We start from the raw sequence: 19356 nt of genomic DNA, 5'->3' as shown, positions 1-19356 counted from the left end.
CTCTTTATCCCTCTTATCACATCATTTTTTTCTCTCTTGACAGTTTCTATCTTTGTACATTCTGACACCTTATCATTTTTGGGCAAGTTAATGTGCCAGTAAGTTGATTAGATGGTAGATACACATCTATCCCATTGGTGTTTATCTTGCTTACAGTAGTTCGTTAATAAGAACTGAACAGAAAGAATAATGAAACATCATCTTCAATTTGTACATGCTAAACTTAACAGCTTTGTAACAGATACACAAATCTAGCTGCAAAAGACATGTATGGTACATATACAAGTTTACTACATTTTATAAGTCAATCCCCCTTTACCAACTTCACCTTACTATGTATTACAACAAAGCACTTTGAAAATATTTTGAGCAGCAAACAACGAAAAATTGAGGAAATTCTATGGTACACTTTCTATAGTTATCACATAGGTTAAGAAATAGGACACTAACCTAGGTTTTATGAACTTGAATATAAAACTTGTCTCATCCTAATGCTGCAGCAAGCTACAAGTTGATAATATATCACATATTGTAAACATTCCTTCTACCTCGTGTGAAGTGTAATTAAAACTGCAGAGACACCAATAAGTATAAGCCACAATACATAGTATATTTTAAAAATATTACTGCAAAGTTATGACGGACAAAAACTTAGAAAAAGCATGGATAAATAGCACCGGGAAAAACTTTTGGCTGCAAAAGGAACAAGAGTGGGAAAAGAGAAAAAGAACAGAACAATAAACAAGAGCTTTGAGATAACGGCGACACTGCTAATGTAATAAGGTAAAATCCCTCAATTTCTAAAGTAGTAAGTTGTTCATAAGAAATTTTACAACATGCAAATAAATGCATACGTGTCAATGCATATGAATAAATTACAACAACTTACCAATCAAGCAAAGGAGAAAAACAATCGAAACGATTATTCGAACAGGCCGACTGTATTGCATTTGGTATTGAGATCTTTGAAGCTGTCTCTGAATAGCACCACACCATCCATAGAGATGCTTGTCATAGCATTCATCAGAACTATCGAGGCTACTTTTACTTCTTTCGTAGCATGCATTGTTTCCCTTTTTTCAATAAAAAATAAAATACAGAAACACAATGTTAGTAATTCAACAAATGCAATAAAAATCACACAAGGAAGTTTCAACGATGAGCAAAACAACAAAAGCAGAATAAGGACTCACCCTATTCAATTCAGCCATTGGAATTAGTGCACTATCAGTTTCTTTATGATGATCCACTGTTTTCAGTTTTCTATAACCATTCCTCGGCCACTTCAATTTCGAAATTGATTCCACGGAACTAAGAAATCCTGATAAACTTGGCACTTTATGCATTGGATTTGGACCAGAAGAACCGCTAGAGGAACTAGACTGCTGCGGATCATCAGAAACTGAAATTTTCCAAAAACCAATATCAGCACTAGCACTAGCTGCCCGACGATGCCCACGTGATACCTCCTCCTTTTCTTCCCCAACACCAGATGCAACTGAATTTTTATTATATAATCGTGGATTGTTGCTTTCAGTTGCCGGCATTCCCGAAAGAAACAAAGCGAGCTCGTCTTTTTCTCCTTCGTCCAAAATCACCCATGTCTGAGATGCCTTTCTACCCGGAGGGTTCGTTTCATCTAACGCATGCTCAACTTTTTTTATCTTCTCCTCAATAGCAGTGATAAAATCTCGATGCCTAGTTCTTGCATCATCACCCAAGTTTCTGCTATAACTTAACCTAACCTCGCGTTCAAATTCCTCTAACTGCATGTCCCACCAAAAATACAATCAAATCATATCCTCATCATGATGATCAAATACCTCAAACAAACTACATACATATTTAGCAAGGTCACTCAGCAAGAATAAAATTTACCTGCCATTTAGCAGTGCCAAGGGTAGTAAGTAAATCTCTTCGGAGTTCATTAGGGTTCCACATGCTAGAAGTATCTTTGGTGGCATGTATCCATGTCCTATATGTAGATTCCATCCTTCAAAAACACAATGAAAACATATCAATAACCATAAATTTTGAGCATTACACATGATAATTTTATGCACACAAATGAACTTAAAAATATCAAGCCTCAATTAATTCAATATTCAATAGGATAAAGGAAAAAAATAATAGTACAAATTACAAAAAATACAATTTCTATTTTATCCCAACATTTTCTTATCCAAAAAAAAATTAATAACAAATTAATTAAAAATCAAATAGCTATTTGGAAGAAGAATTGAAGAAGCTGATACAATAAGAATGAAATTGGTACCTATCTGCAGATTCCTGAACTTCTTCGGCAGCACTAAAAAATGGATCTTTTTCCCACCGATCAAAACTTGACGCCATGAATTAAAATGGGTCGCTTGAAATTTTGAAAATTGATGAAAATTTGGCTTAAAATTAAGAACAATAATGAACCAAATATAAACCCTAATTGAGAAAATCTCTGTTGAAATCAGCAATGAATGATAAATTTGAATAAGTTAGGTTGGTGGGTCGTTAATTGAAAACAAAAATAAAATGAATCAAATCATCAATATATCCGAGAGAAGAGTTCTGGTTAGTTTGTTGGTTTTGAGAATGAAGCGGGTATGAAATGCAAATAGGATTAAGGTTGTTTATTGTTTTAATTATTTTCCAACATTTTTTTTATGTTAATAATTTTATTGAGTGTTGAAGTCAACGAGATTTTCTCATGTGGAAGAGAAATAATGGATTAATGGTCACATGTGGATAAGGAAGAAGGGTGGAATGAGCTGACAATGTTAGTGGTCGGTCAATAATGTACTGCCTCATCATCCTGCTCTAGTTTGTATTTTTTCATTAGGGCCAATTGGGGAAGGTTCGGGTTTTAGGGGATCAAGGAAAAAGCCAACATATCATAGTTTTAAAATTCGGCTCGGTCATCGATTCGGTAAAGGTACTGGGTCAATGGTCGAACTATTGGGTTATTGGTCGAACCGCATGACTGAACCGGATCAACTCGGATGGCTCAGTTAGATAACTCGGTCTTGAGATTAAATTTATATAGCTATTTAACCGGATTAAATCGGTGACTCGTTCATTTAAAAACTAAAAAAACTGACATGTAATATGTATATTAATATTTTTACAGCTATATTTTAATGACAAGAAATAGATTTTGTTTGCATATATATTAATATTAATATAATATGTAGATTTTCTAAAAAAAAATGATGTGTATATTATTATTATTGTGTAAATATTATATTTAACAATAATTTTCTCTTTTTAAAAGAAAAAAAATGATGTATTCTTGGCTGTTATAAAATTAAAATGTAATATATTAACATACATAATATATTTCAATTTATAACCAAGATATAAAGTTGTTGTAGTGGTTAAGCTTCCAACTACTCATTTTAAAGTCCACGGTTCGATTCCTATTGTCTCCAACTTTTTCATATTTCAGATTTTTCTACAAAAGTCCAAGTTGTTGAAGCATTTATCGGTATTAAATGTATTAAACCAAGCATTAATTAGTGTTAATTTGTGTGCTTAATGACTAATTATGACAAAAATTGAAAAAAAATTACTAAACCGGATTGACTCAGAAAACCGGCCGAGTCACCGGTTTCCATCGGTTTTTACCGAGCCAAGCCGGTTTTAACCGGTTCAATTGCATGACCAATCTGATAAACAGCTCGAACCGAGTACACCAACGGTTCACGGTCCAACCGGTCGGACCGGCCGGTCCGAGCCGGGTTTTAAAACTATGCAGCATATACTTACATTTTAATTTTAGTCATGGTAGTTTTTAGTTTTTTTTAGAGGAGTTTTTCGTTAGAGCAATGATATTTGTACATCCATTTAATTACAACTTTGGTGACAACTTTGTTTTTCTCTCTTTTGATTGGCTAAAAACAATGAAGAGAAAAAAAGGAAGAGAGAGGATAACAACATCATGTGAGTATGAGAGAAAAAGTTGTCAAAAAGTTGTACAAATATAATTTCTCTTTTCGTTATCATCTAAGAGTTATTTTATTATAATAATAAGGCAGAGACAAGTTTTCATAAGGTATTTGATTTAGGAAAAAAATCTTAAGGTTTGGATAATAATTTTTTGAAGGGGTAAGATATTGATAATTGATTGTGTCGTTATCACAATTCATAAGCAGTTTTTCATTTAGAAGAATTTATGTTTCATTTACAATACCATTGCAATTTGCAATATTGGCATAAGGTGTTGATTCCTTGTTTATTATCTTTTTTGTTACTGTTAAAACAAAAATCTTTTTGATAAATATTTTAATGATAATAAACCTTATGGAATAAACATAAGTTTTATGAATGGTGATCTACTGATTTTTGTACTTGAGTCTTTTCACATAAGTTGTCAAGAAAGAAGTCTCTTACAAGTGCATTTATATACTCATTGGAAGAATACCAAAGCAGTAGTATCACAAGCTCAAAGAAGATATAAAAAAAATATTGTTTGAATCAAATGAGTGTTGAATGAAGATTCAACAAGAAGGTGAACTTTTTGAGTAATTGATTCATCATTCTCACCACATGGTTTTCAACAATGCCTTAAAAGTATCAAGGAAGAAAAGACATTCCTAAACTAAAACATCTCAAAGATACTCAATGGACAAGAAACATTGTGTGCAATCACCAAGAGAAATTATGAGATAAATCGCATCACCAACAAAATAATTCAAGGTTAATTAACGAAGAATATATTGTCATAGAAGAGAACATTATCAACTCCGATGAAAGAATGTTCTCATGATGAGGATGCATATTACACTCGAAATCAGTCTCATCATTTCATCAAAATGATTAGAATCAACTTTGAAGAGAAACCAATTCATGAATAAGTTATTTATTAATTCACTCATTAATGATATTGTTTGGAGAAATATCAAAGAAGAAAATTCATGATCATATGCTTGGAGGTTCTATCATAAAAGACTTATGATGGTCCAAGAATCTTTCATCACTATTCAAGATATGATTTGGAGAGTAGAAATCAATCAAAGGAATTGTGATTTTGAGAAAGGTTTCTCACGTTCCTAAAAATATCATTATGGACATACAAAGACAAGAAAACATCCCCATTGGATGTTTTAAAATGTAACAAAAATATTACGATTATCATCTTGTTATTTACTAATGATTTTTGTGAAAAAATGTTTCATAAGAATAATCTCAAGAAAGCTCTCTTCACTTAAGCTTCTTCACAAGCCATTTACGTACAAAAGAATAAGCATGGACTTTTTGATGAAAAGTATTAAATCATGTGCATCAAGAATTTAATGTGAAATTGTCTCATCAAATTAAGGAAGATCCTACTATGACTTGATTTGAAAATTGGCTTTAAAAGGTCTTTAACCCATTAAGAGAAAAGAAACAATTCTTAAAGCACTTTTTTGTGACATAAGCACAATGTCATTACACGACATCATCAAAGCTATATCCAATGAGCTGTTTCACGCATACAACTAGGGCTGGACATTGGTCGGTTTCGTTCGGAAATCGGTCCGAAAACCTCAATCCGCGCAAACCTATGGTTGGTAACTATAGAGCCATTTCCGCCCAAATTCACAGTCGGTTTACTCAGTTTCTGTCAAGTCAGATTAAGCGGTTAATCGGGTGGGTTCACTCGGTTAATTCTAAAAAGGGCCAATTTTTTTTAATCAGCTTATGTTATGTCCACCAAAATTAAACAAGATGTACAAGATGGGGCAAGGAGGAAAAAGCAAAAACACAGTAACCTTGTAACGCCCTAGTCGTTATTTTAATTATTTCTGATTTATTTAGAGTCTTTTATATGATTTTAAATAATTATTGTTGATTACGTGGTGTGTTATATTTTATTATATGATTTATTGTAGTATTAATTAGAATAAGTGAGAATTATTATTATTTTGGAGTTTGGGATTAAATTAGAATTAATAGAATTAAGAGGGAGTTAAATGAAATAAAGGGGAGTTAAGAATAGGAGTTAGGAAAAAGGAGAAGTCATAAGCAGTTTCACGTAAAACAAGTTTTGGGAGAAAAACCAAGAACAAGGGAGAAGAGCCAAGAGAACCAGATTTTGTAGAACTTGTTCATCTGAATTAAGGTAAGGGTGAGGTTTACTTTCAATAGTATAGATTGTAATTCTGATTTTGGTTTAACATGTTTCTGGTTGAAATTGGGAATTTGGGTCTAGGTTTGATTCTTTGATTTTTGGGTGAATTAAGTGTAGAAATCATTGTTTTAGTGTTAGGAATGTGTTCAGATTGCATACAATATTTTATTACACTTCTGTAAACTGTTTTGGGGAGTGAATTGAGAAAATTGGGATTTTTGGGGAAAAACCTACATTCTGCCCGTACAGACATTCATCGCTCGCCCCGCGAGTAGCCTTGTCTCGCCTCGAGTGAACAACTTCATAGCTCGCCCCGCGAGCAGAACCACTCGCCATAGCGAGTAAGTGAGTGAGAGATCATGATTTTCAGATTGTTGTTATAAGGTATAAGTTGGTTAGTTTTGAGTGCCTGAATGTTTTTAGAGAGGACGGGGACAATTTTCAGATTAAAAAGATGAATAGGGAGCTTAAAAATGAAGATTTAGTGAGAAAAATGTCAAAACTCTCGAGAGCACCCTTTTTCTCGTTCGCCTCGTACTCGCCACGGCGAGTAACCCATTTCATGAGTTCGCCATAGCGAGTAGATGTGCTCGCGAGACGAGTTGCCCAATACCTGAAGCTGTTTGTTCTGTAATTGAATAGAAATGAATGAACTTGATGTAGGAGCTTGATTATAATTTATTGTGTTATTTTCTGGAGCTATTGAATTAATTATGATGATTTGTTGATGACTGTGATGTATGCTTATATCTAAATAAATCATGCATGTTGCTGGATTGTTGAGTTGTATGTAGATAAACACAAGTTTAGTCCATTGCATAAACATAAAGCGGTGAGGGCTCATGTCCTGGAACGCCTTGTCGTTCAAATTGGTGAGGGCTTATGCCCTGTGAATGCTTTAACCATTCAAATTCGGTGAGGGCTTATGCCCTGTAAAATGTTACCACATGCATGTGCATAGTCGCATTTGTTGAGGAGTCTTAGTGGTGTTGTCATGTCATTGCATGGATCGTTGTTGATGATTGAGTAGTACTTTCATGCTATTGATTGAAGTTGAATATGTTGATAATGATGTGATCATGAAATATATATATATATATATATATATATATATATATATATATATATATTGAAATGTTGATGATATTTAGGGTGTTAGATTCAATTGATGAATTATATATCTATTATTGTTGTTTGTGAATCTCACCCATTTTGCTTGGAAATGTTGCCCTTCCTATGGGTAACTTGCAGGTGATCCAAAGTAGTAGATGTGATGGCTCAAGTGTCTAGGGCTCTGATACGTAACGGGATGAGAAATAATTGTTATAGTTTTCATTCCTTATGTATCAAATTTTGGAAACATGTCGTTGAGCCTTTTATTGTCATTTGAAACAATATTTGATGAATAATTATGTTGAGGCCTTTGTGCCAGGATTATTGTTGGATGATGATGTTTAATGTTTGAAAAATATTCCGCTGCAGATTATTGATGTTTTATAAAGAATGATGTTTATTAAATAGTATTTATTTCTATTTAATAAATTTTGAAAAGCAGTGTGACATGCCCGTTTGTTGTTGAACTCTGATTATTTTATTTATTATTTAATTGTTTGGGATAACGGGGTGTTACAAACCTCATATCAGGAAACAAAAGCAACACAACCTGCCTTGTTGCAAAAACAGAAGTAGCAGTTACTGCTGATATCAAAAAACAGAAAAGGATAAACAACTTCATTACAGACCTATAATAATTCTAAATTTGGGATTCATGGTAATTGAGATTCTGGTACAGACCCATAAACCAATGTTCTCTTATGATGCTTGAGATTCATGGTTTTGTTCAAATTTAATTTGAATCGTGTGGTGAAAGGGCAGAGATGATGATAGGGAGAAAAGATGAACCAAAGTTCAGCAAAAGGAAGGAGAAAAACACGGTTCATCAAAAAGGAAGGGGGAAGAAGAACACGCAACCTTGAGTTCAGAAGAATTTGATGGTTTTGTTTGAAATTTTATTTGATATTTGAAGCTTAGAGATGATGATTTAACTGGAATATGGAAGGGATGATGATTTCTGGAGAAGGAGATAGATCGATGGATTGAGGGGAGAAACAAGGCTTTCACTTTGAGAGAGAAGCGGCTGTGTGTTTTTGTGAAATGAAGTAGGGTTTTCTTATTAACTTATGCTTATATATGTTAGGCTGTTATAAAATGGGCTTATGTCGGACGGCTAGGGTTTTCGTTGGACTGGATATGTCCACCCGAAATCGAACCGCTACAAACCAAATAAACCCATTTCTTCGAACCCGTTCAACCCGGTTTAACCGTTAACCCGACCGATGCGGTTCGGGCAATACGGGTAGGGCAGTTTGGGCCAGTTTCCTGGTTTTTTGTCCAGCCCTACATACAACTAGCTACAGCTTGCAGAAACGTGTGCTTTCGCTCCTTGTAATTATTGGACATTCTCAAGATCAATCTTAAAACACAAAAGTCTCTTGGCTTCATCAAACAAGTGTTTAGAGCGTAAAATGTATTTCAAATTAAAGCAAAAGATGGCTGGATTTTTAAGTGGGCAGCAAGCATCTCAAAGTCTATAAATAGAGGAAAGCTATGAAGCATCAAATTAAGAACTTACAATACAAAGAAATCATCTCTCAAGTGCAAAAATATCATTCACTTACAAAGTTCTTCACATACAAACAAACTCCAACTCTCTCACTATATCTTTGATCAATATCAAGAGTTTGTTCATCGAAATCTCAAACATGAGTTGAGAAGCCTTTGAGGCTATGAGATTGATTTTAACCATAATCCACTTTTAAGTGCAAATATCATAATCTCTTCATCTATAACACACTCTAGCTCATAACAGATTTGTGGATCACATATTCTGCGTGTGTTCATATCATCATACCCTCAAACACGAGTTGAGTGTAAATTCGATCCCAAACCCATCTCTCATACAAAGTGTATTGTAATTCTTAAGTCTATCCGTAACGATAGTTTGAGAAAGAATTGTAACAACCTTTCTTGTGCGAAAGCAAAGAATTGTAGAAGTCTGCTGAGGTTTATAATATAGGGTGTAACAGACTGATCTGGTGTGATCAAGACCTTATAGTGCTAGTTAGAAGTTTCTGTTAGCAAGACAACTATAGTGGATAATCTCACACGAGGTGTGGGGACTGGAAGTAGCCGGGTTTGGTGAACCAGGATAATTCTCCTGTGTTATTCTTCTTCCCTTTCTCTTTTATTTAAAGCTACATAATATACACACACTATCACACTCATATTAATATTTATTAATCTCCAGAATATTCTGGTCTTAATTAATCACAACCAAATTAATCTAGAGTTCTCTTGTCCCAAATTAATCATTAATATTGTTGTATTATTTTATTCAATATTAACTGCCTCCAGAACATTCTGGTCCAAGATAAAACAACTGCAAAAATATTTAACTAAAGTTTAAATTCAGCTTATAATATTGTTTTATCATTCTGTCTTATATTAATCATTCTCCAGAACATTCTGGTCCGTGTTAAAATAACTTAATATTGTTTTATCATTCTGCTTTTATATTAATCATTCTCCATAACGTTCTGGTCCTCGATAAAATAGTTTTCACATTTTAGCTTAATATCATTTTTCTCATTCGACTTATATAATCATTCTCCAGATCATTCTGATCCTTGTCAAAACTATTTAATCATTTAAGGTTTATTTAATCCAGAACATTTTGGTCGTGTATAAATCAATTGTATATATATATATATATATAATACTCTAATCTTGTTAGAATAACATTTACCAAGAACCTTCTTGAGTATATATATACTTATTTAAGTTGAAGGACTAAATTTTAAAAGGGTCGCAATTCAAAACCCCCCTTTCTTGTGACTATTTCTTTCACTTCAGTTACAAGGGATAAAAAGAGAAGAGAAAAACAAACACAAGAGGGCAAAAACAAAAACTAGCTGTGAGGGAAGAAAGTTCCTCAAGCATCATCCCTTAGGAGAGGTACCAGTCCGTCGGGAGGGGTGGCATGGTTAGACAAAGCCGAGTCCATGGGAGCTTCCAACTTAGCAAGAAAGTTAGCGCATTGATTACCCTCACGAAGAGTATGCAAGATAGAAGTGTTTCCTAGCCGAACTAGATCCTTAAACATGATATTTCATGGCAGGCCCGCTGTAAACATGATAGTCCATGGATCCTTAATGTCTTGAATTAGAGTAGCATAAACATGATATTGCATGGCAGGCCCGTTGATGAGGCTGACATAATGGCGGGAGTCAGAATAGCACACAAAATCAACTATGTTCAAGTTTCTAACCATCTGCAAACCTGTAAGAATGACATATAATTCAGCAAGAAGAATGTCATCCGAATGGGCAATATGACCTGAAAAACCAGAGATGAAGAAACCATCATTGTTCCTAATAAGGCCCCCGGAACCGGCGCGTTGATTCCTTGTTTATATGATTGATGTTTTTTTTTAAGAAAAATATCAAAAAGAAAAATCGGTAGATATTTAGTTATTTAACCATTTAATTCGGAGTTTGATCGAGCAATTGCACACATATCATACATTTGGTTTACCAAAACATAGAAATATATTTGTGAAGATTAAGTTTTGGTCAGCTATACATAACTTTCTTTTTAGAAGGTCAGCGTTACTCACTTGATTTTTCTTTACTACTAACAAATCATGCAAAAGTTAGATAAGTCAACATTGGATATAACGCAGTAAATATAGGACTATATAATTGCATGAGAAGATAGAATACACAATTCAAAGCAACTATTACACTGGAGATGAGCCATTACACATTTACATAGTTTTGTTCATGTACAAGAATTATAATTCCTTATCAGTGTTCATTTCCACCTTTTGCCTAATAACAAAGAGAAACAGCAAAGAGACACAACACTTTCACAATCCCTTCACTCTGTTTTGTTCCGTTACAAGAGCAACTTTCATGGGCCGTATTTGCAAGTATTCCAAAGCCCATCAGTAGTTAGTTTCAGCCCATAAACAACATCACAAACTATGAGGCACGTATACAGATCCGGACACGACACGGACACTAACACGCCGACACCGCTAATAATTTAAGAAAATAACATAATTCAGTGTAATTAAAAGTGTCGGTGTCGTGTCGATGTCGGACACGCACACATCTAATCCGAGGAGTGTCTGTGCTTCATATATCACAAATCTCAAGTCCAACTAAATGCAATTGGACTCCCAACCTTATGCTTCCCATCATTCCATTCCAAATAACCGAAACTCTTAGTTCCAGAAGGCATTGAGCCACAAATGAACCTCACTTTATAACCCTTCTTCTCATACACCTCCTTAAAACTAATAGTCTCTGGTTCCACAACAACCTTCACCGACGAAGAATCTACCGATGACAACACCACCGTAGCATTATACGTTCCTGGAGCTCCCACATTCGTAAGAACCCTATTGTATTCAACAATTATCGGTTTATTTGAACCACCACCAATTCCCGAAGCAGTTTCCAAAGCAACAGCAAAAGAAGGATAGTTAAAATCTTCAACCCTGTATTTCTTCCTTGCATCACAAGTAAACTCTCTCCTTGCAGCCAGTTTGATCTGATATGACGTGTAGTTTAAGGCACAAAAAAATCCAAGATAGTCATCGACGTTGATGTCATAAACAAGACCAGGATCAAGGGCAGATACAGGATCCACGTGTCCGGATCCAAAATCAAAGGGAGTAGCCGGTTTCCCGGTTGCAACATCTACAATTGTTTGTCCATTTTTGTACGAGGTGTATGCTGTGGTCATTAGTGCTGACCGTATAGCAGCAGGGCTCCATTCGGGGTAAGCACCTTTAACTATAGCAGCTAAACCACTCGCGTGAGGACATGACATGGAAGTTCCCGATATAATGTTGAAATTCACGTGCCTCTTATCAAGAGCTAAGCCGGTTGGACCAACTGCACCGGTCCAACCGGCTAAAATGTTTACACCTGGAGCTATTAAATCCGGTTTGAGAATCTTTGGTGTTAAACTATTTGGTCCTCTTGAACTGAATGCTGCTACCACTGGTGAAGGTTGAACTTGTAAGTGTGTGCCCCCAAAAACAAGTTTAGCTCTTGGATTTTTCGTAGTAAAAACGTAGTCTTTTAAAACAGTGCTTGATTTTTGACCCAATGCTGCTGCTGGTAGAAGATGAGAATCAGCAATTAACTCTTCACCATATGCTTCATTGTTTACCAAAATCATTCCAACTCCACCAGCATTTTTTACAACAAGACCCTTTTCAACTCTTGAGTTTCCACCTCTTTCACATATCACAATTTTACCTAAAACTTTTGAACTTGTTAAAGAATCAGGTATACAAAGATACCCAACTGAGGATTCACTAACATTTCCTGCATAAACAACTGGAAGCAATGAATCAGATGAAGGTTTTCCATTGTAAAGTGATGCACCAGTGTAAGTTTTTCCATTTCCAAGTGTTATATAACTAGGAAAATCGCGGTCAATTGTTCCGGCACCAACAGTTGTTATCCATGGTGCTACATTTGACAAGCTTTCAGCACTTGGTCCACCATTTCCTGCTGAAGATGAAACTAGAATTCCATGAGACATTGCTGTGAAAGCACCAATTGCAATTATGTCTCTGTAGTAATCCATTATGCTACCACCAATTGACATAGATAAGATGTTAACACCATCTTCTATAGCTTTATCCATTCCAGCAGCTATGTCTGAAGTGAAACAACCACTAAGCCAGCACACCTTGTAAGCTGCGACACGCGCTTCAGTAGCCATGCCTCTTGCTGTACCAGAAGCTAAACCAAATAAGCTAGCTTCTGCTACAACAGAACCTGCTGCTGTTGTTAATGTGTGACTTCCATGTCCATCATCATCTCTAGCTGATTTTGATTCTGTTGTTTCATCTATTGGACCAAGTGCTGCTTCATACCCTTTTAAGAAAAACCTTGCACCTATGAGTTTTTTGTTGCAGTGTGATGAATTCATGTTGTTACCAGTTTCACATACACCTTTCCAATTACTTGGTATTGGACCTAGTCCTGTGTCATCTAAGCTTTTTAGCTCTGGCCATATACCAGTGTCAAGAATACCAATGATTACTTGACTTTGTTGTCTAGAGTGAGGTAAAAGAGTGTTTGTTTTTGGCAAACCAAGGAACTGTGGTGTTCTTGTTGTGTGAAGTTGGTATCTGAGTTCAGGTATAACATCGAGAATTCCGGGCTGTTTTGAAAGTGTTTCGGCTTCTTGGTTAGTTAGTCTTGTGGAGTATCCATGAGCTATGTGTTTGTATGTGTATAGAATCTCTGCTGTTTCTGATACTGATTTTAGCGATGTATCGAACCAGTTAAGGTGATCAGTGAATGTTTCTGGCATGGTGGATTTGTCCATGTGAATTATGTATGTGTTTTTGGTTTGTGCTGTTATGTGTCTACTGCAGAATATTAGCAGCAGAACAATTTGAAGAGACTTGAGAATCTGCATCATTAAGGTTGTCACCAAAGTTCTGTGAATGAAATGGTTATTGAGACAGTGTATGAATCTATGGCTTTTTTTGGTTTTGATTCTGGGATATGAAAATGTATGTGTTGTGTGGTATTTATTGTTGATTTGGAACCTGTGGATTGGAACTGTTGAGTGTGTATGATTGATGAAGATTCTTTTTTGTTTTGTTTTATCGATTCAGAGTATCAACTCGAATTCTTCTGAACAATTCATCGGTAATTAGAGCTCATTAAACAATTAATTTCGGTGTGAAAATGTAACAAATTATAAAAAGTAAGGATTTTTTAATTTTGCTGAAGTGGAGCAATTATAGGTGGTCAATGTCTTTGAGGGACAACCAGTAAAGTAGTGTTGCTACTTTCTTTGCCTTCTTTTTCAAAAAATTTGATGTTTAATGATAACTACTATACATGCGGCTGCAAATAATTGGAGGTAGGATATCAGTGGAGTACTTGTTTCTACTACTTTTTATAAAGAAAAAATAATAATTTCATTTTAAAATTTCATGTTTATTTAAGTTTAATAAAATAGTACTAGGATCCAAAACAAATTTCAAATAATTAATCTCCAAAATATATGAAACTCTCCATTTTGATGAAAATTTGTCATGTAGTCCTTAATATCTAACCGGCAGAATTAAAGTGGCTGATTTCATATTGTGGACCTATTGTTAAGAGAAGTTTGAACGACTAGGCCAACCCCAAATAGGTTATCTCATCCGTATACTATTCTTTTGAATTAAGAAAATTTAGTGGTACACTGCACTCAATCATAGAGAAGAAAAAAAAAGGAGGGGGGATTCTTTTGCTTTTTGAGAACTATGGTTGGGCGTGTGAAATGATGACTATATGACTCTTTCAATTATTTAACCAGGTAAAGGAGAAACAACAAGGACAAGCTAAGACAAATACTATTTATATATGCATTTTGTACCTACAATTCACTCATTTTGTTCTCAAAAGAAGTCTTCAAGAAAAAGCTCATTCCTGAAATTTTTTAAATAGCTATAATATAAGCAAGATAAGGTTATCCAACAGCACAACAGAGACATTATCAATCTGCATAGGTTTTTTATTAAAAGAAACACTTGTTGTTGTTGAAAAGGTTTTATATAAGTAAAATAGTTGGGATTTCTTGCCCTATAATGATATCTTTGCATGCCTTATTTTCTTTAAAAAAATTGTGGTCACAATCATAGTTGCAATTATATCGTGTGATTATTGATATTGTGAAAATTATATATTTTTTTTCTTCTTAAGTTAGATTCATGTACAATGTGTAAAGAAAAATATTTGTTGAAAGAGGTTGATTCTACTAAATGAATATCTATTACATTGTAATATGATTTCTGTCGGGATATCTTATTTCGCCCAAAATTGAAAAAATTGTGAACAAATGTTGTGGTCTTGTAGAGACAAAAGATATTGCCACCGCGAATTTCAAATGCGACTAAATATTACAATTTAAAATCATGCTCATTGGATTGAATATATTTAAAAATTCTCTTTATCCAAAAATTGAAAGATAATCAAGTTTCATATTGTGTCACCCTATATATCCGTAAAGAACTGTGCAAAATTGTAAATTTGTAACCTATAAACTGTATGTAAAGGCAGTGGTTAAATCAGAGTTGCTAAGACACTGTTGATAATAGTCATTAGTAGTTAAAAGTTAAAAAGAAGAAGATGAATTTCTGAATAGACAAGAAATGGTCCAATAATTGAGATTTGAGACGTTTGAGTGATAGCTTCTCCAACTAGTAGTAAACTTGTTTGCTATGCCATTATTTCTGTCTAATAGCTGGAAGAATGGACCTACCATTTCTTAATGCTAACCACTATAAGTTAACCAACTTGCTTTATGTACTTAATACTTAATAATGTTTGCAGTCAAGTCTGAAAACAAATGAACAATGTCATGGTTTGAAACAAGAACTACTGCAATAATTGGAAGGCAAAACAATTTACGTAATGCGTTATTTGCTTTCATTTGAACACGTCTCATCCAAATAAAGAATATGAATTTGAATCTTGTTGTAATGTGAAGAATTTGTTGGTGAATAATATACAATTATCTTTTATTTGTGCGGTGAAGATCAAAGAAATTTGGTGGTGGTTCTCCGGTAAGGATGGTTGTTGCCGCGGTGGTTCAAGGTATTTCATCGTGGAGAAAAGCAATTTCGTCACGAAGGAGAATTGTGTCTGCAGACACGTTAACACTTCAATGCCCGAGTCAGTATTTGAAAGAGGTGGATTGTGTGTGAGAATTGGGTGAATGAGAATATATCTTGCGTGCCGCTGAGTCACACTTATATAGTCGAAGAGGTCAATAACTACATCTCGGTTTTGCGGCGTGAATCCTGGAAGCCGCTAGAGATTATTTTGACGGTTGGGATTGATCCTAGCACGCTCCTATGTGGCGATACGCGTAAGGCTTCTCGTGCACCTTCACGATACTTGTCTTTGAGGAATATGAGCTTTAGCTTTATTATGTTATTCGCACGGAACTTTATACCGGTCAGGAACAATTTCTTTAAGCACTTTTTGAGTCTTGAAACTTTTTCCATCGCACATACGTGTTTGGATGGGCATTTAGAAAGGAAAAAAAAACGTGAAAACATGCGTCGGGCGAGACTTCATCAATCCAAATAGACGCTTAGTGAGTCACCATGACCTAATTCCTCTAAACTTTTTCTTAACAATTTGATCTTCTTTACAAACATAATAAAATTATTGGGTTGATTCAACTTTGACCATATTCAAATATCATTATCAATGTGAGAATCTTATTGATGAATAATATGTAAATATTACTATAAGCGCAACTATCTAGACCTTGAAACTTTCTCTAGCACGGGTAAATCCCCGTGACCCAATTCACATAAAAAAAAAAAAATTACACAAAAATACCGTTGGGTCCCCGATTATTGGAATAAACAATAACAGTTAGGTCCTCTTTACAAAATACCGTACAATCAAAGTTTAGGCACTTTAATAAGGTTAACAACAAATTCTCTGTAAAGTAAGATTCAGTCAATTATTTACCATCCATGGATTTATTGGGAGGTCAACATCGTTCTGGAAGCAAACACTGATGAGTGAGATAATAGTGGGAACGTTTGGACCGTTTTCCCCCACAATATTTTCTCAACTATGATATCTCTTCGTAGAGGGGCCAATAGTTGTAGGATACGTTTCAATCATAAATATTAGTGAGTTATTATCACATAAAATGAAAGAATCGCCAAATAAGAAGGAAAGGAAAAAGAACTAGCTGATACTTGTAGTAAAGAACACTGATTCCTGCATGCAAATGGAATCTGAAGAATTTGTTTTGAGTAGAGCAGCACCAAAGCAATCGTCTTAGACCTCAAAAAATATATATAAAAAAATACTTGATAAAAAATACCTTATATTATACAAACTTTACTTGATAAAGGTCTCATATTCTAACAATTTTTCTCAAATGCTATTATGAACCCTCATCTTAAAATTCGTCATACGCTTTAATATGTGTTGGGTCGGTCCTGTCATTGAGGTCTCTATACTAAGGCATACACATGACACATCCATCAAGAAAAATGGCTTTGTTCTAGGAACAAAATTTCACGAGTACTTAAATTTCAAACAATAAATCTATGACATATAGTGAATATTACTTTTTTTTTTTTTTTGAGAGAATATGGTGAATATTACTAGTATGTCATAGATGAGAAGTATACATGGATTTTGTTTATGCTCTACCAGAATTTGATTAATCAGTTTTAGTAAGATCTCTCATTCTAATACTACTATTTTTGTATTCACAAGACTTGATTTTCATGACCATGGATAAAGAATTCAACTTGGTCCTACTTGTACCAACATAGCATTGGTTCAGGGTGAGTATTTTAATTTCAAACAATAAACGTATCACTTACACACTTTGTGAAAATCATATTTTCTTCCTTTTTTTTTTTCAAACAAAAAACGGTAAAATTGTCTTTTGTCAACACACAACGTTAAAATTGTCTTTCTAATTTATTTATTTTGAGTAGTTCTAATCCTATTATTGGACACAGTGATTAACTAAGATATGATAGTCTACTTAATAGTTAATACACAATCTAAATTTCGTATATGGTAGCTAACAAGTCACAATCTCACACCAGAAAAAAAAGGACAAAAACAATTTGGAACCATTTGTATAAAGTCATCTATGGTTGATTGATGACGTTCATTCTTCTTAATAGAATTGACATCCAACAAAAGCTTTAACTGCATGGATTATAATATATCGCCAGAACATAATTGAAAATAATTAATTTCATATGCATATCGACCCAAAAACAGTTACATTCACGTTTGCGTGCTAATATTTGTGATCAGTATCTTCAAAATTCAAATGATACAATTAGAGGCAGAGGGTGACCCTATCGTTTGATACAAGACAACGGGTATTTTCATCAACCAAAAATTAAAAAAAGATACAAGAAAGAAAGGAGACGTTGTGACAAGAAAGAAACACCTCACATGCATCTTTGAATTAATTATGATCAAATAGGTGTTAATCAAACAGATTATTGATTATATTATAATATATAATAAATTAAATAACAACATCAAAGTATGGTAATATTTTCCTTGAAAATTTTAAGTAATATTTAATAAGAAAATACATATTCTTTTTTTAATAAAATAATGAATAGTGTGATAAGCTTAGTTCAATTGATAGGATCTTTGCATTATATTTACATGAGATCGAACTTTTAATCCCGAATACCTAGTTTATTCATCTTAAAAAAGATGAATTTCCCACTAGCAATGAAGCCTGGATACCTGATACGATACAGATAGGATACGACACTGATACAGAAATTTTTTAAAATTCAAGATACAATACGGTCAAGATACTTTAATAAAAAATTAAATTTAAACTACATATTAAAACTCAAAATACGAACTATGGACTAAAACTCAAAAACAAAAAATATGCCTTAGACCAAACAGACATAGAACAACGATAAGACACAACAATGAAATTACTTTCACACGACAATCAATAATAGTAGTGTCTCAGACAAAAAAGAAACACAAAATAGACGGTGGACAACAATAGAAATATAAATATAAACAATATTGATAATAAAGAAAATAATAGTTAGACAATTACGTATATGATATATATCCCAAAAATAGAACACTATTACCTAGTCAATTACATACTCCCTCCGGTCATATTTATAAGCAAAAATTAACTTTTTAGATGCATTGAATAATTAATGTATCCGGTCACATTTATGGGTTAGATACATTAATTATTGGATGTACATAAAAGTTATTTTTTGCTTATAAATGTGATCGGAGGGAGTATATCCCAAAAATAATAGAAACATCATGTATCATGAACGTATCGATTTTCTACTATCTATAGCTCATGTATCCTCGATGTATCTGAAAAGTATCGGACAATTGTTTTTATAAAAAATAAGATTCAATTTTCGGATACTCTCCAGATACGTATTGAAGAATATCAGACATATATCGATGCAGGATACGATAGGATATTGGTACGTCATTCATTTTTAAGTATATGGGCTTCGGAGCCCACTAATCTACTTTGATGAAAAATAAAAAAAAAATCATAAGTATTTGTCCCAAACGAATTTTTTATCGAAGCATTATCTTTTTTGGTGAAACAAATTAAGAATAGGGTGCGAATACGTTTATCCATTTAAATAAAAA

General features: G+C 33.8%; 2 protein-coding genes across 2 annotated transcripts; both read right to left on the bottom strand.

The window, feature by feature from the left end:
- Nucleotides 1–180: 180 nt before the first annotated feature.
- LOC11417872 (uncharacterized) lies at nucleotides 181–2711 on the bottom strand. The gene is made up of 5 exons (XM_003589058.4): nucleotides 2276–2711; nucleotides 1879–1993; nucleotides 1194–1766; nucleotides 890–1073; nucleotides 181–570 (listed from the first exon to the last, which is right to left on the bottom strand). The coding sequence occupies exons 1-5, from the start codon at nucleotides 2350–2352 to the stop codon at nucleotides 545–547; spliced, it is 975 nt and encodes a 324-aa protein (XP_003589106.1). The 5' UTR covers nucleotides 2353–2711; the 3' UTR covers nucleotides 181–544.
- An 8125-nt stretch (nucleotides 2712–10836) lies between these two features.
- LOC11418150 (subtilisin-like protease SBT1.7) lies at nucleotides 10837–13819 on the bottom strand. Its single transcript, XM_003589055.4, has one exon. It carries the CDS (start codon nucleotides 13613–13615, stop codon nucleotides 11318–11320), a length of 2298 nt encoding a protein of 765 aa, XP_003589103.3. The 5' UTR covers nucleotides 13616–13819; the 3' UTR covers nucleotides 10837–11317.
- Between the last annotated feature and the right edge of the window lie 5537 nt (nucleotides 13820–19356).

The sequence above is a fragment of the Medicago truncatula genome, chromosome 1 (assembly GCF_003473485.1).
Source record: "Medicago truncatula cultivar Jemalong A17 chromosome 1, MtrunA17r5.0-ANR, whole genome shotgun sequence".
NCBI lineage: Eukaryota > Viridiplantae > Streptophyta > Magnoliopsida > Fabales > Fabaceae > Medicago > Medicago truncatula.
This window is presented reverse-complemented; position numbering and strand designations above follow the sequence as displayed.